The sequence below is a fragment of the Bidens hawaiensis genome, unplaced genomic scaffold, assembly GCF_021521415.1.
Source record: "Bidens hawaiensis isolate Kalapana, Puna unplaced genomic scaffold, B.hawaiensis_p1.1 tig00027194_1, whole genome shotgun sequence".
NCBI classification, from domain to species: domain Eukaryota; kingdom Viridiplantae; phylum Streptophyta; class Magnoliopsida; order Asterales; family Asteraceae; genus Bidens; species Bidens hawaiensis.
The window spans coordinates 111,256-139,255 of record NW_027494394.1 but is presented as its reverse complement, the minus strand read 5'-3'; the positions used below and the strand labels follow the sequence as shown (position 1 = coordinate 139,255).

Genomic DNA, 28,000 nt, shown 5'->3' with positions numbered 1-28,000 from the left:
ATAATAATAATAATAATAATAATAAGCTCTTCTCTTCTGATTATTATTACCCTTCACAAATCCAACTTTTTGAGTCTTAGATCTGAAAACCCATCAGATTATTATTATTATTATTATTATTATTACAACAACAAGAACAGCAACAACTCCGGTAAGTCTCCGGTTACTTTTCCGGCGAACTGATTATGTGTGTTTACTGATTTTAAGTTAAACTCACCGATCTTCATATTTTCGGACACCCTTTTGGAATCTGAATCCGACAGTGTGTGTCCGTACACACACTTATGTGTGTGTTTTGGTGGGTTTTACCCGACCGGTTATCAGTTTCTTGAAACACTTTTTGGGTAAAAATTACTGCTTTTTGATCGGTTGAGGAATGTGATTTTTGTGGGTTGATTGACAAGAAACGGCATTGAAGCATGTTTGTTGTTTTCAGCGCAGGGAAATAAAGTACAAGTTGTTAGGCGTGTGGTACAACTTCCTTTTGATGATTGATTTTTCTGGGGGTTATGTTTAATTGTTAATCAAGTTGAGATTTTTATGTCTATATTTTTATGGGGTTTTTGGGTTTGGTTTAAAGTTTAAACAACTGATTGTTGTTGATTTCTGAATAAAGGTTTAGCTTTTTTGTTGTATCAATTTTGACTTTTGGTCAACTTTCTTGACTATCCATTTTGTTTTCATGCAATTTTGATGATAATCAACTAAAAACAACGGATTTGAAAAACAGTTTTTATTGGGTTTTTGGGTTTCTTTTAAAGAACTGATTGTTCTTAGTTTCTGAATGAAGATTTAGCTTTTCATTTCAGTTTTGACTTTTTTTTGTCAACTTTCTTGAATACACATATCTGTTTTCATGCAATCTTGATGATAAATAACCATAAAATATGGATTCAAAAGATTGTATTTTTCATGGGTTTCTTGTTCTTTGAAAGAACAAATTTGTCTCAATTTCTGAATAAAATTTTGGTTTTTCATTTCAGTTTTTGACTTTTTTGCCAACTTTTTTGATCACCCTTTACTGTTCTCATGCAATCTTGATTATAAACAACCAAAAATCAGGGACTCAATCATTCAAAACTACAAAATAAGTAAAAATAAAAACAAATAAACTTTTATTTTTTTCAAAGTGAAGAAAATAAGATGCATCAGTGTGGATTTTCTACATGATAATTTTGTTTTTATGGAAAAAATTGATGGTTGGTTTGGTGATCAATCACAGTATTCTAAATACCAATAAATTTGTCTTCATTCTATATCAAGAGTATATTATCATCTACCCATGACTCCAACTTATTTTATCTATTTTTGTACAAGAGTTTAGTCTTTCATCTTGTCTACATCTCCAATTTTATATAATATATTAGTTATCACTTTGCAACATCACCTTTTTTATTTGACCTTTTCCCCAAGTTATTTACTTGAGATCTTTAATGTGTATAGATACATCAAGAACTGTTTGTGTGTGTGTGTGTGTGTGTGTTTATTGTGTAGTTGACTAGTTGTACCATTGAAATTAATAATCTTGGTTACTCATCTTGATTGATTTGATTATGGAAGAGGGGCGTTTGGATGTGCGTTTTAACCGTTTTTGTGCAACTTAAAGTTTTAAAAATAAGTGGTTTTTGATGGATCCAAGACTCAATAAGATGATTGATTATCTATGGTTTTATCAATCTATCCCAATTCCCAAACACCCCTAATCATAAGATTGGATATTCTTGTGGGATAACCTTTAACTTCTATTCACAATAATAAGTTTTAAGTCACACCCAAAGTCCCAAACACCCCTAAAGTGACATATATTTTTGTGGCTTTCTCATAAAGTTTGATTTATACTTATATGTCAACTTAAAGTTTTAAATTAGGGATTTTTGGTTGAATCAAGAATCAAGATTACAAGTTTATGATATTATTACATGAGCTCTATTTTCAATAAGATGATTATATCTGATTTATTAAGAAATCCATATTCCCAAACACCCCTAAAGTACTATTTCTGTGTTGGTTTCTGATAAAGTTTTAATCTTTAATCTTGTTTTTGTTTTATTGTTCTTTTGCAGATCAAAGTCATGGGATAGGTAATTTTACACAGTTTGACTGTTGACCGTTGACCATTGATCGTAACGTTCTTTCTCGACAATTTCGCCAACATGAGCCACCTGAGCGTTGAAACTGAAGATGCTTTTGCTACTTTACTGGAACTGGCAGCAAATAATGACATTGAAGGGTTCAAAACGTCAACCGAATCTGACCCGACTGGTATTGATGAAGTTGGACTGTGGTACGGTCGCCAAAAGGGGTCAAAACAAATGGTTCTTGAACACCGAACCCCATTAATGGTGGCTGCAATGTACGGAAGCATTGATGTTTTGAAGTATATTCTTGATCGGTCAAAAGCCGATGTGAATCAGTTATGTGGTGTTGATAAAACGACTGCACTTCATTGTGCTGCTTCTGGCGGGTCTTTAAACGCGATCGAAATCGTTAAATTGTTGTTACTTGCTGGTGCTGACCGGAATTTGATAGATGTTAACGGGCTTCGACCCGTGGATGTGATAGTCGTTTTTCCGAAGTTTCCCGATATGAAAAAGATACTCGAAGAGGTTCTTTGCGTCGATGGGGAAACTAGCGTTTTGCCCTTGCCCGAGCCGGAACCAGAACCGGAGCCAGAAACGGGAAACGATACAGAACAAGACCCGGAATTAGATTTGGAAAGATCTTTAAAGGCGTTGGCTTTTAGTGATCCGAAAAGGGAGTACCCAGTTGACCCTTCATTACCAGATATCAAGAATAGTATTTACTCAACTGATGAGTTTCGGATGTACTCGTTTAAGGTCCGACCATGTTCACGGGCCTACTCTCATGACTGGACTGAATGCCCGTTTGTTCACCCGGGCGAAAATGCCCGTCGGCGGGATCCACGGAAATACCATTATAGCTGTGTCCCGTGTCCCGATTTCCGCAAAGGCACTTGTCGAAGAGGCGATATGTGCGAATACGCGCACGGGGTTTTCGAGTGTTGGTTACATCCGGCCCAATACCGGACCCGTCTTTGTAAAGATGGGTCCGGGTGTAACCGACGCGTCTGTTTCTTTGCACATGCACAAGAAGAGCTTCGCCCGCTGTTTGTGTCAACGGGCTCGGCAGTCCCGTCACCTCGGTCCGGTTCGGGCCCAGGCTCAAGTGCATTGGATTTTGCTGCAGCCATGAGCTTGATGTCGGGCCAGGGGGCGGGCCCAGGTCCAAGCCTTAGCCCGTCTTTCACACCACCTATGTCTCCAAATGCTAATGGCAACTGGGCCCAACCGAATGTCCCGTCTTTGCATTTACCGGGAAGTAACCTTCAGTCTAGTCGTTTAAGATCATCTCTAAACGCTCGAGATATCGATCAAGAACTTAACATGCAGCTTTTCAATGAATTGAACCGACAACAAAGGACCATTTTAACCCCAACAAAACTCGATGATATCTTCGCAGCCGAGAGCTCATCTCCAAGATTTTCCGATCAGTCGGTTTTTTCACCGAGACACAATTCATCGGTTTTTAATCAGTTTCAGCAACAACAAAGTATGTTGTCACCAATCAACACAAATTTCTCAACAAAAAATCCTGCCTTTTCGGTTCAGTCTCCTGGGAGAATGTCCCCGAGAAGCGTTGACCCGATTTCACCTATGAGTTCTCGGGTTTCGATGTTGGCACGTGAGAATCAACACCAGTTTAGGAGCTTAAGTTCACGGGAACTCGGGTCGAGATCGTCTAATGTCACGGGCTCGGGTGTTGACCCATGGTCAAAATGGGGTTCGGGTAACGAGAAAGCTGATTGGGGGGTTAATGTTAGTTCGGATGAGTTCGGTAGGCTTCGAAGATCTTCGTCTTTTGAAAATGGCGGGAACAATAATAATAATAATGTGGAGGAACCTGATCTGTCATGGGTTCAATCTTTGGTTAAAGAAACACCTCTGGAAAGGATGTCGGGTGGTGACGGGTCGTTTGGTGAAGGTGGTAACGGTGGCGGTGAGAAGTCAAACATGCAGGTTGACCAAATCGATCAATCGGCATTGAGCGCGTGGATTGAGCAAATGCAGCTTGACCAACTTGTTGCTCAGCAAAATTGAAATCTTGGAAGGGGGTAAATAACAAAGATCCGATTTTTATTCGGTTTTGATTTTTGGGATGAAAAATTCGCAGTAAAAAGGAGTAAGAATCAAGATTCTCTCCAGTTATTTTTAATTTAATTATTATTATTATTATTATGATACAAGCAGAAGTTAGAAAAATTAGAAGAACAAGATGATCTTGAAACTAGAAGTTTTCTAAAAAAGAATTACCAATATTAATTATTATTAATGTTTATTATTGACAGTAAATTTGCCTCCTTTTTTCTTGTTCTTGAGAGATGCAAGGTGTTGGTTGATGTAATCATGTCTAGTGCAGATCTCAGTAGTGTTTTGGTGAAGGATGGTAATGATGATGATGATAACTTATGTAGCAATGATTTGGATTAATATAATTCTGTTCAATTATTATTATATAAATCACATTTTAAAGATTTTATTTTCTTGGTATGAGATTTTGGATCCAATTTACATTTTCTATGGGATTTCAAACATTTATGATACATGTATGTTTTTATATATTTCAAGTTGGTTCAAGGATAAGGTTCGGATCAGGTTGCGAAAATCTTGACAGTTAAACCGTCAAGATCCCAAATGGGAATTTTGGGTCCTCACGGAGTGACCGTGAACCTGATTATTAACGAGCAAGTTGGTATATGGTGATGAAGCGAGTTTTGATTTTGTGCCTTAGAATCAACTATGAGACTGGAAATATTAAAATTTGTCCTAAACACGACCTATTATGGTTTCTCAAAAGACTACGGTTTTATAAGGTTTAATCTTAATTTTGTAAGTTATTATTTTTTAAAAATTACTTATATGCACGTAGATAATTTAACGTCATTTGAACCTCAAATAGTCGTATAATCTTAACCATTTCACTTTTAGATGATCATTCACATCTAATTATTCATAGCAATAAACTATCAAATACATAATAGTCAAATATATATTTTCATTAAGCAATTCCAAACATCCATCTTTTGTTTTGATATTATGATTATTTAGGACCAAAATAATGATAACCATTTGTTCTAAAGTGTTGAAAGATTATGGTGTTAGGCTTTTAGATTTTGATTTGATTTAATTAAAGATTGCAATTTTATTTTAGTGACAACTTTTCCCTATAACTAATATCTTGTGGCCATAACTATGTTTTATTTGTTTAGGTTGGGAATGGGATTATGGTGAAATTAGTGGATTATTGACAAAAAATAATAATATGTGATGTGAGATTTCCAAATCTCTAAAGGTAGATTTGGGATGGTGAGTTGTGGGATTATGTGGATGGGGAACCTGCCATTTGTTATGATTCTATTCTATAACACAAAGTGTTCTCCTTTATATTATTTTTATTTTTATTTTTATTTTTAAGTATATCTTTTTTAATAAATCATTTAATATATGTGGAGATGAGGATGAGATTCTCAATTGCACAACCTTTTTAATTGTCTAGGAATAATGAATCTTGATACTTTACAAGAGATGAGATTTAGATGAGGCCTTGGGCAAATGCCCAATTTATATTCTTTAAAATGATACTTATGCTTTTCACATATGTTTCTTGTTAATAGATTCCAGAAAGGATATGAAAAATCATTCTGGTTTAAGATTGTATTGTGTTCGTGTTGTTTGCTCGAATCTATCTGTTTAATATTCGTTTACAAATATGAATAATATATGATCATTTAGTAGTAGATTAATCAACGAATAACTTAAGCTTGTATGAACTTTTTTATAAGACTGGTTTTAAAAATGTTGAATTTGTTTAATTATTTGAAAGATATAAAGAAGAGTTGTATTGAAGAAAAGATTGGTATAAATGATTTTGAGCTGAGCCTTTTTTTAACCCAAAATTTACCCTAATCTAACATTTTTTACACGATAAATAAAATTACTTCCAATATAAAAATTCAATAGCTTTTAATAAGATAGAGTAGGGACTATGAGTGTTTTTGGTTACATATTTTAATAGTTAAATTTTAAAGACATGCTGAATAATTCAAAAGACATGCTAACAATAGTCTTTTTTAGGGAGGTCTTTTTTCCCCTCACTTTTCTTACCAAAACTCTCCTTATCTTTTTCTTTCCAATCTAATTCTCCTTGGTTATGGTCTTAATAGCCTCACCATAATCTCGAGCATGGTACCACAAATCACCTGACATACCTTATCAGCAGTAGCCTCTCAATGGGTTCCAAAACAACAATCTCATATGAGAGCCGAGAGTTGGTTTCGTTTTCACATTATGATAGTTTTTTTGTTCAGATTCACTTAGATTAATCTTCCTTCTAGCCACTAATGGTTTAGTACAAGGCCTTTAACGAGCACCACAACGACAACCAAATTGTCCTTCACCTTAATCCGTAATTAAAACTAATTCTTAACACATACAAATGGAGACAAAAATACTAACAATACCATCCCAAGTTATGATTTGGAACGTAATAAGTAATACCATTACCTCTTGTTACGTAGCTACTCGTACCAACATTCCTTTCTTTAGTCATATTTACATTCTGACCATGACACGTCAAAATCTCTGAAACTATAGCTCAAATAACAAACTAGATTAACCAACGACTTCGATTAACATTTCGTCTAATAACCGAACCGACAAACCGTCCACCCGTGTTCCAAAACCACAAACAATCATTTAACATAAGCAATCCAAACCATCCACATGGCAATAATCCAAATAACTAAATAACAAACCTACCACCTACCCAACCACCAAAATATCAAAACCACCTCTTCTCATTTCCTCCGTCAATCTTATTATTATTATTATTAAATGCTGCAATTATTCTTCACCGTGGCCTTCTCGGCGGTGCCGTTAACGCTCTACATTCCGCCGGTGAGAAGCCTCAGCCTCTTCGTCGGATCGTTTCAGCAACTCGTCGGTCACATCACCGTCTATCTCCTCCACATCTGTCCTCGCTTACGCCTCGCGTTCTCAAGGATCGTTACGCCGATTCTACGCTCGCAGTTTCGCCATAGGTAATTTAATTAATTAACTAAACGAATCGAATAATAATGTATTAGTTTTGATTTTGTAACGTTTCGTGTTGTACGGATATGATTTGAGTGTGTATGAGCATGAGCATAAAGAGTTTATGGATTATTAAGTGTTAGGTTATTGATTCAATTTGGATGAGATTTTAGATGTTAGCTAAGGTTTGATTTTAGATGATGATAATGTAGCACTGAACTTGTGAATCGTTTCACAATAATACCTAATTTGGAAACAATAATGTCGTAAACTGAACAAGTGATTGAAATTAGGGCTGTAAACGAACCGAGCGTTAGCATGAAGTTCACTTATGTTATGTTCGTTGGTTTAAGAAATGAATGAACATGAACAAGGAATTTCGTTCAATTAACTAAATGAATAAACACAAACACAGGTGATGTTTGCTCAGTTTTGTTCGTGAACGTTCAATAATGTGTTTGTTTGTGTGCGTTTATGTTCGTTTATCTCCATTTATATCCATTAATTCTTCTATTTCAATTTTGCTACAGGTAACGAAATGATAACACGCTTCATGATTCTGTATCAAAACGATAATGCACTTCAGAGTGATTTTTGATATTATATTTATTTTTGTGACATTTCGTGAATTGATTGTGTGATTATGTATGATGGAACGAATAATTGATCGGATTGGGTTTTGCTAATTTAGTGTGATTTGAGTTTGTATGAGATATTACATAAAGAGTTTATGGAGTATTTTTAGGTTTTGACGATCGATATTGTATTTGTTAACTTATTGATTGAGTTTTGATGATAATATATGAGAATGACTAAATTTTTGGATTAGGTTTTTTGCCAATTTAGTTTGATTTGAGTGTATATGTGATTTTATATAAAGAGTTTATGGATTGTTGTTAGGTTATTGATTGAATATAGCTTATGGTTTGATTTAGATGATAAAATAGCACTGACCTGTGAATCATATAACATCAATACCTAGTTTTGGAACAATAACAATATAACATATTAACATCTGTAAACTAAAACAAGTGATTTAAATTAGGTATCTAAACAAATCAAACTGTTCGGCGGGAAGTTCATTTATGTTTGTTCGTTTAATAAATGAGCGAACATGAACAAGGAATTTCGTTTAATTAGCTTAATTGTGTTTGTGAGTGTTCGATAATGTGTTCGTTTACGTCCGTTTATGTTCCTTAACGTTTGTTTGTTTATGTTTGTTCATTAAAGGTTTTTAATATATGTTTTATAATAACTTTTCAATTTCGATTTTCGCAACAGGTAACAAGACAAATGATTTTTGTCATTGTAAGTTTGTAACGTTTTGTGAATTGCTTGTATGATTATGTAAATGATAGGATGAATAAGTGATCGGATTAGGTTTGCTAATTTAGTGTGATTTCGTCTGCATAAGCGCTGTACGAATATGATTTGAGTGTGTATGAGATTTACATAAAAGAGTTTATGGATTACTGTTAGGTTTTTTATTTAATTTAGATGAGAGTGAAAGAGTGATTCACCATTGAGTCATAGCTTATAGTTTGATTTTGGCTGATAATATGGCACTGAATTGTCAATCAGTGATTGAAATGATTCATCGATGAATAAAAAAATTGTTAGGAAGATGCAGTAAACTTGAAAATCAAATCGGTGATGTAGAATCGTGATATTAAGACGCTATGAACATGATGAAATGATCTGTGCATTCTGGATGGGTTAATTTTGTATCAATATCCTATGAACACAAAATGATAGGTTAACAGTTAGCTGAGTTACTCCCCTAAATCAGTTTAGAAGAAAGTTATTATTAGCCTGCATAGTTTTTTTTTATTTTTATACAATATTCATTCATAAACTACTGGGGAATTGGCGAAAATACAAAGTATATGAACATAGGACAGAGAATCAGCTTCTTAAACATAAGCAGCCTATTACTAAACCAATCAAACAGTTGAAGTTTTCTACAGAAATCAGCCACCAGGAAGAGCATTTGGAGTTAAAACACTAAACTATTTCTTGATTCCATATGAACCAAAATGAAAAATGCATGATTGCGTGACACTTTTTCCCCCTATTTTTTGTTGTTGAGATCATGTTGCTTGCTAATTGCTTCACCTATTGTTCTTTCGAGAAGCCTTGTTTGCTCCAGGATGATATTTTATACCAGGTCTTAACGAACGAACTCAATATGATGAATACATGGTCCAAAGACTCAATGTCAACACACCCAATTTTGTATGCTGTGAAACGAATGCTCAATTTTGTTGCTTTTAAATTAGTTACCTGGGAATCCTGTTTTGTAGCATCCTCCCGGCAAAACACTCAACCTTCAGGCCTCAGATATTGATTCCATCTTTGAGTAGCTTAGTGACTTAACCGTGAATAATCTTGATTCATAACCCATCCACACCCATCTACTGTCCTCTTTTCTAATATAATTTTTGAGATGAAATGTCCATTTTGTCATCTTGTGACAGCGTTGTTAGTTCCTTAGTTCCTCCAAATAAGCTGAAAGAGATAGTTGACTAACTCGTTTTCGATTTGAACCCATCTGCGCGATGAGACAGTTCTTTGAAGACAAGCTTAACCAAGAATCTCCTAAACAGAGATTATCTTTCAAGAATGCAGTTTTGTTACCAATATTCTAACCTAAAGATTACGGGAAATGTAAGTGACTAAACATTTCATCAAATAAATATCAAAAGTCATTAACCTTTTCCTAAAATAATAACAAGAAAAAAGAAGCACAAGAAGACCATGTTAACGTTCAGTGAATGCGACGATGTGGCTGGGTAGGTTATACATAAAAATGGTTCATGTGTCCAATATTGATTGTGTTATATTTTGTTAGAAGGTTTCGTAACATACTGGTAAGTGGTAACTCATTGGTTATTTTTTCAATATCTAGTTAAAACTAAGTTAAAACAAGTTATTATCTTATTTTGGTGGGCTCTTTGGCCCATTTCGTTTATGCCAAAGCCCGTAGAATTTTATTAATAAAAGATATCATAATTTGATCTGGTTTGTAAGTCTTTTTTAAGGTGATTTTAATTTAATTTTAACGTCAGATTTTTCTTTTTGGTTACTCTAGCGACTGTAAAACTTTTTTTTGAAAGATAGTATTGTCCATACATTTTTAACTAATTATTTGATACTTGTTATTAACCTAGCCAATTGCATCTCATGCCTTTATACCACAAGTCTAGTGTGCGGATTTTGTTCTAACAAAAAACCATTTATTCTTCTTCACAAGTTCAGTTATAAAAGATATAATTAATTGAATAAATTTATTAAACTCTAAGTCATTTTGATGAAGGAACAACATGATTAATCATCAATCCAATCGAATGACTTGTGTTACATTTATCACCAATGTATATATGGAGGTTAGCGTCTGAAAATCTACTTATAGTACTATAAGTTGCACATAAATGTCCATGCGCAAGTTCCACCCCTGTCCCCTCTCGGCTCCACATACCCTATCTTTTGGAGCGCTCTCTTGGAGCGCATTTACATCACATTATTGATGTGTAAACCAAGAATCATAATGCAAACATCAACATAAACCAAACATGTTTCACTAGTATATATTTAAGTAATGACAAAAACTAGAATCCAAATTGATGCCAATTCACATAAAAGTTATATACATAAATCATAACGTCTACTGTTCAGCAATAGAACATACAGAAAGAGAATGAATCAAACTCAAGATAGCTTGAAATGGAGATTAGAACATCTACGGTCATAAGGGCCCTTTAATGACATGCAATGCGTGTCATTGAATGCCTTTTTTCTAGTAATGTTTAGGTGTAAGTGGACAACTTTCTATCCACAAAGTTATACATAGAAATCTAATTATGATTTGGAGCAACTGACTAAACCCCTAAAACATGCAAGGTACCCATCTAAAAACGACCAAAGAAGACACGGTTAATTAGAGAGTTTAAGGTGGAGGGTATCGAATGATATGGTGATGGATGGAATCAAGTTGGACAGAAGTCGAAGTCTTCTTTAAAGTGGATACCAAACATTAGTCGAAACCTTCTTTGGCGTAAAATAATAAAGGCACAAAAGCAACAAAATACGATTAAATCAGGAATACAAACACTGGTATTTTGGGATACAAACTTGTCTCAACCCGTTTCTATTAAACTAACACAAATAAAGCAATTACATAACCATATATTAATAGTAAACCTATATAGTTATACCAATATACAATTTATCTCAAATTCACTTAAGTAAACAAAAAACATTAATCCTAATCGATAAACCTAAACAGATTCAAATATGAGTTAAAACAAATTAATCAAATTCACATCTTTATCTTGTTGAATTGATTTCCGTTATTTCTTCAATTGATCCGATCCAAATTATTCCAACAAATAAATCACAACTTTCTTTTTGTCTTAGATCCTGATCCACTCCTTTACTTATTTTCAGATCTATCTTAACCAATACAAATTATTAGATAAAAAATTATCCTAGTGGATCATGATTGTTTGGCTTAGTTAAAATAAAAAAACATAGAAAAAATGTTGGTAAACATAATAATAACTAACATCACCAAAAATATAGAAAATTGTCATGGGTTCAATTATTTTATTTGCACGTACCTAGGCCGCTAGACGGTGAGGTAACGAATTCATTTATTTGGAAATTAAATATAAGGTAGATGAGTTTGGATGACAATGTAGTTATTAAAAAGGGAAACAAATAAATTCTTGATTTGATTGTATTGGAACCTCCTAGACTTTTTCAAGTCGTAAATCATGGGGCCCTAACTACATTTATTATTTTTTAACACCTTTTCATTTATTATTTCTCTTTATTTATTAAGTCGTAAAAGTTATAAAAGCACTGATTTAATATCGACTATTAACGGAGAGCCCTTTGAGTTGTGCTTCACCATGTGGAGGGAACTTTCTTGTGATCATGCTCCGACGTGAGGATAAATATTAATACGATAACTGGAAATAAGTATGTAAAAGAAAAGATATAGAGGGTGAATTACATGATTTGTATGATATCACTAGTATATACACTAGGTGTTTATAAAAGTCATTATTAAATAGAGATGGTCCCACATTAGGTCATAATCGTTTTTCCATGTGTAGTTTTCTCTTTAATGTGATAGGTGGTGGTTCACTTGCTTGAGCATGTACTCCACGACATTCGCCACATAGTCTGGGGCCATCAGTTTACCAGCCTCAACCCGAAATATTTCACTCAAGAGTCATTGGGTTATATCCGAACCTATCTTGGTTTTTTAATACTATACCTCTTTAGATACAATTGATATGCTAATGATGAAAAATGATGTAGTTTGAAAATAGAGTACGATAAACAAGTTGATATAGCAATGTGGATATTGTGATGTTTTATAATGGTGATTATATGTTAAATCCATGCTAATTAGTTATTAAATTTAAGAAAAAGGTAATTTTGTTTTTCATTTTTAATATTCTATTAATTAAGTGGGTTAAAAACATGAAGGTGGTTTCAAACATCAATGTCACCTCATTTTACATTTCTGGGATCATCCATAGCAGAAGGCAATCTTATCCACCCACCAACCAACCACCCAAAGATCACAAGTGTATAGTACATATCAACACCAATATCATGTTCAACCTCAAACATAATCAAAATCTGTTGTGTTGTGTTGTGTTGTGTACTTTTGAATATGCTTTATTTTCATCCATAATATTTTCGTGTATCAACTGATTTCCTTAATACGTAGTACAACTTTTAACATTTGAAGATTTTTTTAGGATATCCGGGGTGTCAGTATGACGGGTCTATCAATATCACCGGCATCGATGGCCCAATATAGAGAATCAAGTATGTGAAGCCGAAATATAAAGAATCATGAAACAATTTTTTATTTCATTTTTATACTTTTTTTCTCCTCTAATCTCGACACACCTTAATGAATTACCATAAAGGTCTTGCTAAACGTACCCTCATTTCCTTCATTTTTACTAAACGTACCCCATCCATCAAGTTTTACATTAATATCATTTAAACTTTTACGTTTATTCTTTGTCATTTTGTCATCTTTTATTATCATTATTAATTAATTTTTTTTTTAATTATTTAAATAGGTTTTCTTTTCCCTTTTTAATCTTTTTTGTATATTATATAATTATTTTTAAATAACAAAAAAATTGTTTATGTAAAAAACGTTTTTTTTAAAATTAAAAAGAAAAAAAAACATTTTTTTTTCTACAAGAATAAACAACATACGACTTGATCAACAAGTTGGTTCTTTTCTCATGTGACATTAATTTCATGCTTTCAAACTTATCAAAAAATATTTAAATTATCTTTTTGTCGGGTGTCAGGCATATGATAAGATAAATATATACAAAATGTTTTATCGTTTTTATAAAGACGTTATATTGTTATTCTTTAAATGCATTTTATAATGATAATAAATATTATTATAATATAGAACAGTAAAACAAAGAGAGAAGATAAAAATAATAAAAAATAAACTTTATAGTATTTGATTTGATTTTTTAAAGAGGGGCTTGAAATGACTAAAAATATTAGAGGGTGGTAATATGTCAAATAAAGTTTTTGAAGGAAATTAAAGTTTAGAGGAGAGGGTATGGCAGGTACACAATAAATGTATGTTTAGCCTAACCCTTTCATAAACTCCTTATTCAGTCAATAAAATACAATTAAGAGAGCATACGAATACACACGATATTAAATGTGATGAATATATGCATCATCAGTTGGGGTTATATCTTTTTATCAGTTACTCCCTCCGTCCCATAACAAATGTCATTGTTTGAAAAACACAAATTTTAAGAAACTTTGAATTATTACATTTTTTGCTTAACAATTGACTATAATGGCCCTTACATATATAAAAAGACAAAATTTAAAAAGTTTCAATGATTGTATTTGTGTAAGGGTAAATTTGAAAATTAGTTAATAAATTTTAAAAGTAAGACATTTGCAATGGGACAAACTAAAATAGAAATGTAGACACTTTCAAAGGGACGGAAGGAGTATTATTTTTATAAACACGAGTTTTATATGTATTCGCTTATTCAAATAAGTGTTATAATAACAATGTACAATATACGATAACTATAACATTTACTTAACAACGTTGAGCTATCTCTAATACTTGAGTGAGCCTACTTGGGATGAGACATGGGTTTCTGATGGCAACCAGACTTTTTTCCTTTTCAACTTCGGCACAACACTGACTTTAACAAATTGGTCATGAAAGTTTTCACTTTTACACCTTTGTTTTACGCTTTCAATTTTTGCAACAAGAGTTTAGCATTCCCGCCGTAACGCGCCAGTTTAAAACAACTACAGTGAAAGAGTTTGACTCATTTGATGTTAGGATTCCTTCGCCAATCAAGTTCAAATTGTTGCAACGTGCGATGTCTCTAACATGTTTAACATTATAATGTATAAGAAATATGTCATATGTGTTGTTATTATACTGTATAGGAAAATAATATTGTGACGAATGCGAAGTTACAGAACGATAAACATATATATTATCTTGTAAATAAATAGATAGACCAGATTAACTTTTATCGTTATAGACAAGTGTTGCTAGTGTACTATGTATGACACCTTAACCTTATTTAAAAGATAACAGCATATAAAATCGTACCATATATATTCTTCACCGATATAAACAAGCCTTTTTATGTATTTTTTAATGATATTTATCAACGCCTTTTTTTGTTGTTGAAGATGGTTTCATATCGTGAGGATGATTACTTGTATCGCTTTTCGTTTGCCATCATGTTCTTTTACATTCAAGTGTATCTTTAATTAATCTTCACATCGAATGTATACGTCGGTTGAATACCGCCCCAACTACTAATGAATTGCCATGTAACCGATGCCGCATAATATGATAATAAATTACGTTTCACTGGTTCCAACAAATCCTCACATAACGTCACCCAATGTTGCAATCTTGTAATTCTTGCCTATTTCCACATTCCATCTGAATAGATTCACCTTTAATAACACCCATTTGTTCCAACCACGCGTAAATACCAGATCACATGTAATCTTAAATCTTATCTTAATCTTAAAAGCTCTCTGGTTACTCACTACAACTCTCAAGCCATCATATTGCTATATTTGTAAATGATGGTTTCTCATGCATTTGACCCGAATTCATGAGCATGAGTTTCACTAAACCAAGATACCCTTGAAATGGCTTATAACATCTAATTAAATTAAAAATTAATCTAATAAAATATTTGATATGAAAGTCCTACTAAATAGGGATATACCAAAAATTAATATCTTATTTAAAAAAAAATATTATCTATAATTAATAAACAGTTTTATAGTAAAAAAATAAACGGGTCATGAACTCACCAAACCCAGATAGTTTATAAACTGGGTTATAATATCTCATTTATTTGTGAAATCCTTTCATCATCAAATCCCAAGTATATTACTATCAAGTACCTAACAATAAATAAAATTAAAATAAAAAAAATATATATAAATACTAGAAACGAATAATATAAAATACATCCATAATACGGGGGATAAAAGCTGCCATAAGTATATTATTAAGTACATTAAAATAAATAAAATTAAAATAAAAAAATATATGATTATTATAAAAAAATAATGTAGAACAGCCTGTTAATATGATGAATAAAAGCTAGTATATGAATATTAGAGAAATCGTAAGCACCTTCGTACATCAATTTTTTTAAATTAAATTATTATTATTCTTGTTATTATTTTTGTTGTTTTTATATATATAAAGTACACATTATTTTTTATAATTTATTTTCCTAAAATGCGTTTTATATGTGTATTTTATTATTATTATTATTATGAGAAAGGATCAAATAAGAAGTTTGGTTTTTCTAATAAGGCTAGGAAGGAGGGTATTTTAATCTACTACCTTAATATTGAAACCCACTTAATTAAAAAATATTTAATTAAAACCCACTTAAATTTTCACTCATCTCCTACAACTACCACCGCCCACCGCCACCACCTTGCCCGAAAAGTCTTCGGAAATTTCACCGGAAAATAAAACACTATGAAAAACACAATGAAAAAGACACAATGTATAAAACACAATGGAAAAAACACTATGAAAATAAAAACATAATGACAAAAACACAATTAAATAACACAATGTAAAAAACACAATGCAAAAAACACTATGAAACACACTTGTATAACACAATTTTGTAAAACACAATTATGATAAAACACACCTTGTAAAAACCCACGATTTTTTTTTATTTTTATAAAGCAATATGGTACTCATATAAAAGATAAAAAAACACTCGTTATTATGGTGAAATTGTTTTGAAAAAAACATGTCGTATAAAAAAGTTATGAGCGTTTTAAAATGATAGGGTATTTGACATGTGCCTTACATGTGGAGAGAGAAAATCAACAAATATGTTATCCCCTTACCCTTGTTTTACACTTGATGATCTCTCTAATCTAATCTCAACCATTCAATTCTCAAATGAATGAACAAGATTATTTCCTATTTTTCTTAAAGAACTAATCTTCTTGTTATAACTCAACCCTTATTATTATTATTATTATTATCATACAACACTTTGATATATCGGATCCAATACCATCATCATCATAATTTATCCTCTTATAAATAAACGTTTACTTTGTAATTCACTTCTCTTCTCTCTCACTGACACAGAGTTTGGCTTGGCCATGGCTATCGCAGCAGCAGCTGTTATCGTTCCTATTGGCGTCCTCTTCTTTCTCTCTGGTCTCATCGTCAATCTCATTCAGGTACTATTATTATTATTAGCCCTAACTTCATTTCATACAGTTTTACACTACTTCTTTCTTAACCGTCCGATTGCTACTTATTATTATTATTATCAACATGTTACTCCGTCCGATTCACTCATTCGTGCCTATACAGTTACCTTAATTCCTTCATTTTGGTTTATTTTTGCCCTAACTTCAATTTAACCGTTCGATTGCTACTTATTATTGATCTGTTACTGAGATTCATTGATTCGAGCTTATACACTAACGTTTAATTCGTTAAAATCCGTTAGAAATTGTTATTTTAGGTTTATTTTTAACCTAACTTTAGTTTAACCGTTCGATTGATTGCTAGATTCACAGATTCTTATTGATATGTTACTCTGTTTCATTTGTTTGAGCTTATACAGTTATACAGTTACGTTTTATTCGTTTAAATTCGTTAGAATTTGTTAATTAGGTTTTAGTTTTGACCTAACTTCAGTTTAACCGTTGGATTGATACTTATGTGTTCAATCAGTTGCTAGCTTGACGCCTTATTATTGAATCAGTACTCTGATTCACTCATTCGAGCTTATTATTCAGTTATACAGTAACGTTAACTTGTTAATTCAGGTTTACTTTTGTCGTGTAAGCTGTAACCGTTCGGTTGCAACTTATGTGTAGATTCACAACTTATTATTGATTTGCTACTGCGGTTCACTAATTCGAGCTTATACAGTCATACGGTTCCATTAATATTCGATAAAATGTTGAATCTCACTTCGTTTTATAGACGATTATATTAGCCAATCTATTTCAGGTTTACTTGACAACTTATCAATGATTTGCTACCCCGATTCACTGATTAGAGCTTATACAGTTATGCAGTAATGTTAATTCTTTAAAATGTGTTAAAATTTGTTGAAATGTTGGATCTGATTGTGTTTGCAGGCGATTATATTTGTGACTATACGGCCGTTCTCGAAGAGTTTGTTTCGAAGGATTAATCGAATCGTAGCAGAGTTGTTGTGGCTGGAGCTTGTGTGGATCGTTGATTGGTGGGCAGGAGTTAAGGTGATGTTGATTAAAGTTTGAAATCAGTTGTTAGTTTAGGGTTTTATTATGTTAGTTGTGTGTTGATTTGGGGATAGTTAACCACCGGATTGAAACATGGATTTGATTGAGGATGCATGTGTTTGATGGTGGATTTGAAATTACAAGTTTAACCCTAGGGTTAGGTTAGATAAGCTATTTTAATGAAATTGATTATGTGCTTCTACTTATAAACCTAACATGTTTGAAATAAGCAATCTCCAACTGCTTATTAAAATCAGCTTATTTCACTCTTAAATTAACTGGATGAACATAAACACTTTTCTTTATTTAAACTGGATGAACATAAACACTTTTCTTTATTTAAACTGGATAAAGTGTTATCTTGTTCTAATTAACTGAATTAGCAAATAAATTGTTTGGTAATCGAGCACGACAGCACGTTATAGTTAAGGCATTAATTACTGGAATTTAATGCTTTAATTGTGATGTTCCCGATTACCGAAAAACTGCTTACCTAGACAGTTCATTTGCTTGTTGCGTTAATTTAAACAAGATAAACAGTTTTGACGAGTTTGTATAAAGAAAAGTTTTTACATGTCCATTATTTTAGAGTGAAGCATGCTGTTTATATTAAGGTATTGGAAGTTGCTTAGTTAAGGTATTGTTGATTTTGTTTTAAGTTAATCGAAATTTGAAATCAATTGTGAGGTTTGTGTTTGTGTTATTGGATAAATGATGAATTAGGGTTTTGTTATGTTTACTATTTGACTATTTGTTGATTTGAGTTTTTACTATATATTTGCTGATTTGGGGATAATCAACCACTGGATTCAAATACGGATTCTGTGGTTGAGGATGCGTGTGTTCAATAGCGGATTTGGAATTACAAGTTTAAACCCAGGGTTAGATTAAATAAGCAATTTTCACTAGGTTGATTTTCTGCAATTGCTTTATGAAATCAGCTTATTTCACTATAAAATAGTTGATTAAAATAAACATTTTTCTTTATTTAAACTCAAAGTCTAAACTAACAAATGTGTTTAATTGTTTTAAATTACTCAAAAGCAGATATAGTATTCAAGTAAGCGTTTCTTCGGTTATTGGGAAAGCTACAGTAACGTCATTAATTGCTATATATGTACCTAATATTCATTAATCTTTAGTTGGCTACCTGAAAATTGTGCCATTTTGTTGACTTGTAATATGTGTATAATCGGTTTCTAGAACACTAAGTTAGGTTTAATGTCTTATTTTTACCATATTATCCTAAAACATGCTGGATATGTGCTTCTAATTATAAACTTATTTAACCCTAAGGCAAAATTTGTAATTTTGAATCTATCATTAAACAAATAAACCTTCAAGCATGCTTTGCTTTTATGTATATTTAAAATATTTTACTAAACATCTCTGTATAATCATGACTCATCAAACAAATAAATACTCAATCATGCTTACTTTTATGTAGCATTTATATGACTTTACTAATCTCTCTGTTTAATGATTATTTTCTATTTGCATTCAGTCTGTTTCTGATCATTTTTTAATATGCTTTAATGTTCAAATTATTAAAGCTGTTGCTTTCGTTTGTGTGATATTAGGAAGTAAAGAAGTCTTCCATTTCCGTTAATCAATAACTAGCTATAAATATCTAAATGTATAAAACCAACACAAGTTAAAACTTGTAAGGACTGTTATTTCTTATATTTTCTTACATGTAAATCTTATTAAGATTTCTGAGGTCATATTGCTGCAGGTTAACTTGTACACAGACCCTGAGACTCTTCGTATGATGGGTAAGTTGGATATTGCTTTTGTAATGTGTAACTTTAGGTTTGTTTTGTGAATTTATATTATTTTTGCACAAATAGTTTTAGCTTACCCCAGCTTTTTTCCAGGTAAAGAACATGCTCTTGTGATAGCTAATCACAAAAGTGACATTGATTGGCTTATCGGATGGGTGTTTGCTCAGGTGATTGATCATCCAATATACCCGTTTATTTGTGTTCGTACGTTAAGAAAATGAGTGTGTTAGTTATGTTTGTTCATTAACAGTATAAAGTATAAACGAACGGTTCATGAGGGTAGAGGAACGAGCATAATCGAGATCAAACCCAATTAAAAGTAGAAGTGAACAACAATCTGTTACTCTGAAAAAGTTATCAAAACTAGACTAAACTGTAGCAGGACTAAACGTTATAATGAATATATTAATGAACATAAACGAACAAACTTAAACTAATGAACGTAAATGAACGGATGTAAACAGATGCTAAAAAACATAAATGAACGAATAAGACATGAGTCCATGGACCAAAAAATTTATTCATGTTCGTTTGTTTGTTAAATGCACAATTCGCTAACATAAACGAACTTGACGCCGAACAGTTTACAAACAGTCCACCGAATTTTTGATTCATTACAGGTCTAATGTCAGTTTTCACAATCAAAATGTTGCAATCCCATTTGTAGTGTTTTTAACGGGTAGATAGGAAGTTTTGAAATTTAGAAGTAGTATATCTATAAAATTTTGCAATTTATGATATAAAATTAGTTCTTAATTCTATGCGTGTATTCAATGTACCAATTATTTTTTAATCTTCTGGATACAGAGATCTGGTTGTCTTGGTAGCACATTGGCTGTCATGAAGAAATCATCAAAGTTTCTTCCTGTAAGTATTTTAACACATTGAATAGTAATATATAACACATTAAATTTATTTTTTTTATATGTGAATACATGCAGGTAATCGGTTGGTCAATGTGGTTTTCTGAGTATCTATTTCTTGAGAGAAGTTGGGCTAAAGATGAAAGTACCTTAAAGGTGTTATTACTGTCACACTTATTTACATTCATAACTTAGCTAATTTATTTAGTCTGTGTGTGTATTCACACTTTGACTGTTGTATTGCAGTCAGGTCTTCGACGCCTAAAAGATTACCCGCAGCCCTTTTGGTTGGCCCTTTTTGTTGAAGGAACTCGCTTTACTAAAGCAAAACTTTTAGCAGCTCAAGAATATGCATCTTCAATGGGATTACCTGTTCCTAGAAATGTCTTAATTCCAAGAACAAAGGTAAAAAAAAACCTTTTCAACCTATATCTTAAATATTATCAGACAACACATTGTTTTGAGGGTTAAAATGTTTGAGTTACTATAATGTTCAATGTTATCAAACGCCAATCGTACATGTTATTTTCCGTATGGCTTCATCTACTTATGACATTGATATTAATATTGTTCTATCAGGGATTTGTCACTTCAGTGAGTGAAATGAGATCATTTGCTCCTGCAATCATTGATATGACGGTTGCTATCCCTAAAGATTCAACCCCACCAACAATGTTGAGGCTCTTTAAAGGGCAGTCTTCTGCGGTAGGCCTTTCAAAATTATTTTATAGAAAATTAACATGTTGTTTTTTGTAAATAAATCGATTTAGGCGGTTGTATAATATCAAAACCGGTTTCTATTGTGCAGATTGATGTGAGAGTTAAGCGCCATTTAATGAAGGACCTGCCAGAAACTGATGAAGGTGTTGCACAATGGTGTAAAGATATTTTTGTTGCCAAGGTACATGTCTTTGGTATTTGTTTGTCTTCACTATACTATATATTATTGTGTATCCTATTGAGGCTCGACTAATTTTTATTGATTTATTTTGTGATCAACACTCTACAGGATGATTTGTTAGACAAACATAAAGAATTAAACGCCTTTCCTGATTCAGAACTCGTTGACATCGGCCGACCGGTGAAGTCCCTTGTGGTAAGAACACCGTTATAGTTATGGGCGGGCCGGGTAACAGGTCACAAGTTATTCTACATGTTAAAACGGGCCATCTTGACTTTAAAGTTCTTAGCAGTTTTTTTTCTGCTTACGTGTTGTGTGCATTAAGTAATTTAGTATATTGTGTGCATTTAGTTCTTTTAATGGAAAAATTATCAAGCAAGCTAGTTCTTTTATTAAAAGGTTAAATACGTTTGATATGCTAGTAAAATTTAAATCCATTCTTTTTAGTAACGTAATTTAGTAGGTTTTGACGCATTAAAAACACATTTTTTGTTGACCCATCCGATCTGTTTCATTTTTAGTTTTTCCACCTGTTTCTTGTATTTGAAGTTTAAACTTTAAGAAATAAAAAAATTACCAAAAATCGACCCATGTAAAAGTAGTTATATGGGTGTGCATGGGTGGTTAGATGTTTTGGTTTTATGTATTGGTTCGGTCTGGTTATGTGGTTTTACATCTGGGCTTAAAATGTTTGGCTTTAAAAGTCAACCGAACCGTCGGTTATTGGTTTGAGTCAGTTTTCTTCGCTTTCGATTCGGTTTGGTTCCACTCGGTTTTGGAACGAGGCAAAACTGAAACCGAACCGTAATTTTCGGTTTTCACAAAAAAAGCAAAACCGAATCATTGGTTACTAGTTTCTGTTGGTTATTTGGGTTCAGGTTTGGTATTTGGTTAATAAGTTTTTTGCTCACTCCAACTAGCTATCCATAGTTTGAGGGTAAATAGTAATTCTCCATAATATCGTAAATATTCTGACATATTTTGACTGTGCAACAGGTGGTTGTATCTTGGGCATGCCTGCTTGTATTCGGGACATACAAATTCCTACAATGGTCAAATCTTTTATCCTCATGGAAGGGTCTCACATTCGCTGCAATTGGGTTGGGAGTTGTTACCATTTTGATGCAAATCTTGATTCAGTTTTCGCAAGCCGAACGTTCTACACCCGCAAAAGTGGCCCCCACAAGGTCTACCAATGGTGGTACTGTACAAGAGAAACAACATTGAGTACAACTTCTTGTTTTTGTTCCTTTATGAACAAACAACAGATGTGTGCAGTAAATGACAGACTAGTATGAATGTTATGTGGATTTATCTTGTTAATTATTAGCTTCAGTTGAATTATTTGTAATCGTTGACCGGTTTAGTCGTTTTGTACTATTCTCGTTCGTTTTGATAATCCATAGTTAAGACTTTAGAACATGGTTTTGCGGCTTTGGATATAGTCTAAATGGACTTGAGTCAGTTTCATGTCGAGTTATAAACATTTTAGTGTGTTTTATGTCAAGATCGAAAGTAATTTGGTATATTTTACGATAATTTTTGGGTTTAGTTAAAAATTTAATTAAACTTGAAAGATGTAAAATAATTTTTAGCTTTGGTGTTTTAGTTTTATTAGGTATGATGTTGTACAAATATTACAATAACACTATGCCTAAAAACTTATAACAAGATACCTCAAAATTTTAAAAGATAAAAAAAAAAAAACTGGTTATACCAAGACTCCCAATCTAGATCTTCCCAATTCTGCTCTATTTTTGATCCATAACATGCTCATAATTTTGATTTCTCGAGTGCTAGTTTCCGCACGTCTCGTGATGTTGAAGACTAGATTATTCCCGCCCACCAAATGCTCCAAAGCGCGATTGATGCAACTCCCAGAATTAATTTCCTTAACTTCAAGAACGAGTATGAACTGGATACAAAGTCCAAAACTTGACCGAATCACGATAAACACATTGGGGTCTTGCACAAAGAGTCAGGTACCCCTGTCAAAACTGCATAGGAATCAATGTTGCAAAAGTCGCTAGGCGGTCCCTAGGCGGCCGACCCCCTTGGAGGGAGTACTTGGAGTACCCGAGGAGTACTCGGAGAGTACTCGGCAATGATAAATATAAAGAAAATTAGATTTTGGGTAATATATATATTTCAAATATCATAAGTTTACTAATGTTTATACAAAATAAATGAATATCAATATAAATAAGATAAATACATTTGTAAACACTGAATTATTCTAAAAAATGTTAAATCATTAATTAAAAATCATGATACTCGTTCTTTAATATTATAGAAATACGAATTATGTTGTATTTTTTAAGTCAAAATAGACCCAAGTAAATCGACTAGATGTGATTCAGGCTAATGTTAACCACCTTTGACCAATTTTTAGTAACTAGGCGGAGTTAAAGAAACTCTCCTCGGCACCATACCTTGTAGCGAGTACTCGAAGAGTACTCGGCCTTGTAGACCTACTTTTACAACATTGATCGGAATTAGAACATTATCAACAATGTTTTTTTCCCCTAGCAAATCTAGGTAGTCGATTGAGAGCTTTTGATACGAAAGTTTACTTTGATGGGTACCCGATTCTTACAATCGTACAATCGTAACAACATGAAATGTAGGTAAAAGATTTGACAGGTTCTAAAAATAATAATCACCGTTGCCGGGGACCGAACCCGGGTCACCCCGCGTGATAGGCGGGAATACTTACCACTATACTACAACGATTTGGTTGTATGGGGTTCAACATTATTAACTCTCAAAACGATTCTTCATTCACCAACACAACCAAGTCAATAAAACATTTACTTGATAAATCAATAAAACATTTACTTTGCAAATCTGAAACATAAACATTCAACAGTCAACCTGCACTAAAGAATACACATGGATTGTTACAACTTACAAGTTAATCAAATTTGAGATGTTACACTATTTAATCAAATATTATCTAAATGTAGAATTAGTTAATAATCATACTAATGACCATCAATTCGAAAAAAATGAACAATTGAACATGTAGAATTTTATTATAATTTATTATTATTGCTGTGAAAAAAGTTATTTGATCCTTTGAATTAGTTTTACATTTGGAGCAGATTTTGATCCTTTCATTTTCTTCAAACCTTTTAATTTTTACCCGTTTGACGTATGACCTAAGTAAATATACTAGGCATATGAAAAAACATCTAAGCAAGAATACGTGAGAATAAAGAGTTTGTCTTAAATGAGCAACTTTATGATACTTATCAACAATTAAAATTTAAACATATATAATTAAGCACACTTTTCTTTTTTCTTTTTATTTCAATGGGCTTAATAGAGACTGGACTTTTTAACAATTAAATGGCAAGCCCAAGCCATATGACTTATCATCTTTTAGGCATTCCTATATGTTAATGGAGCTAACTCGTTCAATTTATCCGAGATCATCTTGCTAAAACGTGAATTTGAGCCGAGTTTGAATGAACTTGAATCGCGCTAGCTGAAGCAACATTTTTTCTACCGAATTCTACTAGGATCGAAAGTATATGAATCTCATTTTTTTAGCTATAAAGTTGATCGTTGTGCTTAACACTTAAATTAACTCGTATTTAAAATAACATTTCAGGTGATGCATGCAGGTGCTTGATCACTGAAGTTGTTTATTGAGTTGTGTCGTAAGTGGGGATTGGGGAATATGAGTTGTTACCGTCTTCGCCTTCTCATCTGGCAACTAGTCAAACCGAACGTATATATGTTAATTTACTATATCTTGATTTAAATTTATTATTCTTGTAAGTGGTTGATTGTTTTGATGTAGGCTAAAGTTGATTTCTTAATGAGACCGCTTGAAAGTTCCTTACAAGATGAAATTGCCTATATCTCGAGGTAAAATCATTGAGGACTAGAAATATATAACACATATATGTGGAAATCACATGTTTAATTATATAGGGAGGAGATAAAACTTCCTGCCATCCTCTAAGCTTCCAAAATCCTTAAAAGAATCCATTACATACGCTGAACATATGACGGAGAACAATTCACGACTCAATCTTGTTATAGCAATTAACTAGAGTGAAAAGTATGATATCCTCCAAGCTTGTCAAAGCATTGCTCAATACGTCAAAGATTGCTTTGTTGAACCTTGGGAAGTCAACTAGTTTATGATCGAAAATGAATTTGTCAAGCTCCCTCATCCCGATCTTCTTATTCAGACAAGCGGGGAACTTAGACTGAGTAACTTCTTTTTATGGCAAGTGGCATACAATGAATTAACACTGCATTATCGGGTTTAAAATACAAGGAAAAGAAATGATAGAGATTGGATAGAGGAAGAAAGGAAAAGAAATTATATATTTAAAAGACATTCTCGAGTTAAAAGAAAAGAAAATAAAAGAAAGTGTTTATTACATTATTGAGTTAGATTGAAAGGAAAAGATAGGAAAAAAATTGTAATTTTACAATTATGTCCTCATAGCAACATGAAAAAGAGAATTAAGATAGGGTAAATTGGTAATATAGTAATGTGATATAAACTTTCCTTCACAATCCGGCCATATTTGGCAGGAAAGTTTTGAAGGAAAAAAAGCTTAACTTTTCTTTTCATTCTCTTTTTTTTCTTTTAATGAAAAAACTTAAAAATGAAAAAAGAAAAATTTTCTTATCTTTTCTTTTATAATCCCTTAAATAAAAAACTCAAGAATGCAGTGTAAGTATTACTCAGGGCCGGCCTTTAGGGAGGGCGGGGTGGTTGATGGCCCCCGGCCCGACACCCCGTAAGGCCCAAATTTCTTTTTTTTTTTAAAAAAATTATATATATTTTTATAAATAACAAGATGTATATTTAATGTTTAAACCCAATTACATAATAACTAGTTTGGCTTAGTGGCAAAGAGGTATTACTCTCAACCAAAAGATTGTGGGTTCTAGTCTCATTTAGAACATGTTTAAGCTTATTTTTATATAAAACTTTTTTACACAACTCAAATCATAACCAAGTATAGCCATTTAAATATTTAATTGTTTAAAGCTAACAAAATACTCATATTACTTGAATCCCGAAAAAATTTTCGTCTTTGGAGCCGGGCCTGGTATTACTCAATCTCTTTGGCCGAATTTTGGACAAAATCACCTTTTACAAACTGTGCGGGATTTTTAACAGAGAGTAAAACGGTATGGTGGATGACACTTTTCAAAGATTTATATTTTGACTTTTGAGCTCAGATTCTAATTGCATACTCTCATTTGCTAACATCAAAAACAAATTTTGAATTCAAACCAACTATATATGAGGCAGAATGTTTTTATAACATTTTATGGGTTTGCATTGTCGTTTATAAGCGTTTCACAACAATTTAACGTGTGTTCAAAATGATGTTAAGATGAACAGTAAATTTTGTTTGAGATACAACTTGAAATGAAAAGGTAGGTAAAACATTGTCCGTAGACGGGAGAAGAAATCTTTTCAATCCTTATCAACCACATGAGACCATTAGATAAGGGTTACATATCATCAAAATCCAAAATAAAATCAGAACATCTCAGCTCCAAACAAAAGCTGATTTAAGCTACATTCTAGTCAAAACAAGAAGTCAATTGCACCCTTAAACAAACAAGAAATAAAGGCTACCAAAAACAACACCTCCTACGAGCACCGCCGCATTGACAGGACGAGCTCTCACCCGACCCAAGAAAACACGGTAATCTTCGGTGTTGGAGATTTTCAACGGATCGGATGCCCTATTCATTCGCAAATAAAGAAAAAATAATACATTGTCAATGATTATCAATATAAATTAAATCAAGATAAAAGAAAAAAGAAATGGAACTTACGTATTCCGAGACCACCTATTTCAACAAAAAAAAGAATCACTATGATATCTTATAACAAAAGAGTCTCTCACACAAGCACATTGTCTTGACGTCGTGACATAGATATGTGGGTTGCAATGCCAATCAAAACACTTATACTGCAAGTGGTTACGAGGATAAAAGAAAATTGTTAATCCAAACACATACTTTGCACAAAGTAATTAAAGAAGTTTGGTTAACTTTACAAGTGAAAGTTGTAATATATTATATGGGTTGTTTGTATATCTTATATAAATATCAAGTTGTATAGTTATGATGATCAAAATGAAAATCATACATAGAAAAATGAAAGGTTATTCGAGTAACTTTCAAAATGATTTACAAACTATAATTAGCATGTATACATTATACGTCATAATATTATTGAAATTCAACCTCCGTACTATTATATTAAAACAAAATTATAAGTGCTACATGTATGTAAAGAAAGGAAAGGATATGCACTCTTAATTTTAGTAATACATTAATTTATCCCATGAGACAAAAATTTAATAAGCGGCAAAGCTAGAACGTTTTTCTCATGTGTCACTCGGATTTTTAGCAACATATAATTATAGATTTTTGGGGTGAGATCGGGATTTCACTAAATTTTCTATTGCCTTTCAAAAACTAAATTTAAAAAGTTTGAAGAACCAATTTCAAGAC

General features: G+C 32.4%; 2 protein-coding genes and 1 pseudogene across 4 annotated transcripts; all 3 read left to right on the top strand.

Moving 5' to 3' along the window:
* Positions 1-14: 14 nt before the first annotated feature.
* LOC143574947 (zinc finger CCCH domain-containing protein 30-like) lies at positions 15-4,555 on the top strand. 3 transcript variants are annotated; one of them, XR_013142682.1, is made up of 3 exons: positions 15-471; positions 2,064-4,200; positions 4,367-4,555. XR_013142682.1 is itself a non-coding variant. In XM_077059438.1 (2 exons), the coding sequence occupies exon 2, from the start codon at positions 2,154-2,156 to the stop codon at positions 4,116-4,118; it is 1,965 nt and encodes a 654-aa protein (XP_076915553.1). In that variant the 5' UTR covers positions 15-151; positions 2,064-2,153; the 3' UTR covers positions 4,119-4,555. The 3 variants fall into 3 exon arrangements, 2 of the variants coding, with proteins under 2 accessions (XP_076915553.1, XP_076915552.1); XM_077059438.1 differs by having other exon boundaries at positions 15-151; positions 2,064-4,555; XM_077059437.1 differs by having other exon boundaries at positions 2,064-4,555.
* Positions 4,556-16,811: 12,256 nt separating this feature from the next.
* On the top strand, positions 16,812-22,937 carry LOC143574946 (1-acyl-sn-glycerol-3-phosphate acyltransferase 2-like). The gene is made up of 11 exons (XM_077059436.1): positions 16,812-16,904; positions 17,820-17,942; positions 19,681-19,720; positions 19,823-19,896; positions 20,537-20,596; positions 20,671-20,748; positions 20,839-20,997; positions 21,172-21,297; positions 21,401-21,493; positions 21,602-21,688; positions 22,490-22,937. The coding sequence occupies exons 1-11, from the start codon at positions 16,824-16,826 to the stop codon at positions 22,718-22,720; spliced, it is 1,152 nt and encodes a 383-aa protein (XP_076915551.1). The 5' UTR covers positions 16,812-16,823; the 3' UTR covers positions 22,721-22,937.
* A 2,241-nt stretch (positions 22,938-25,178) lies between these two features.
* LOC143574954 (cis-prenyltransferase 4, chloroplastic-like) lies at positions 25,179-26,669 on the top strand (annotated as a pseudogene).
* Positions 26,670-28,000: the final 1,331 nt, after the last annotated feature.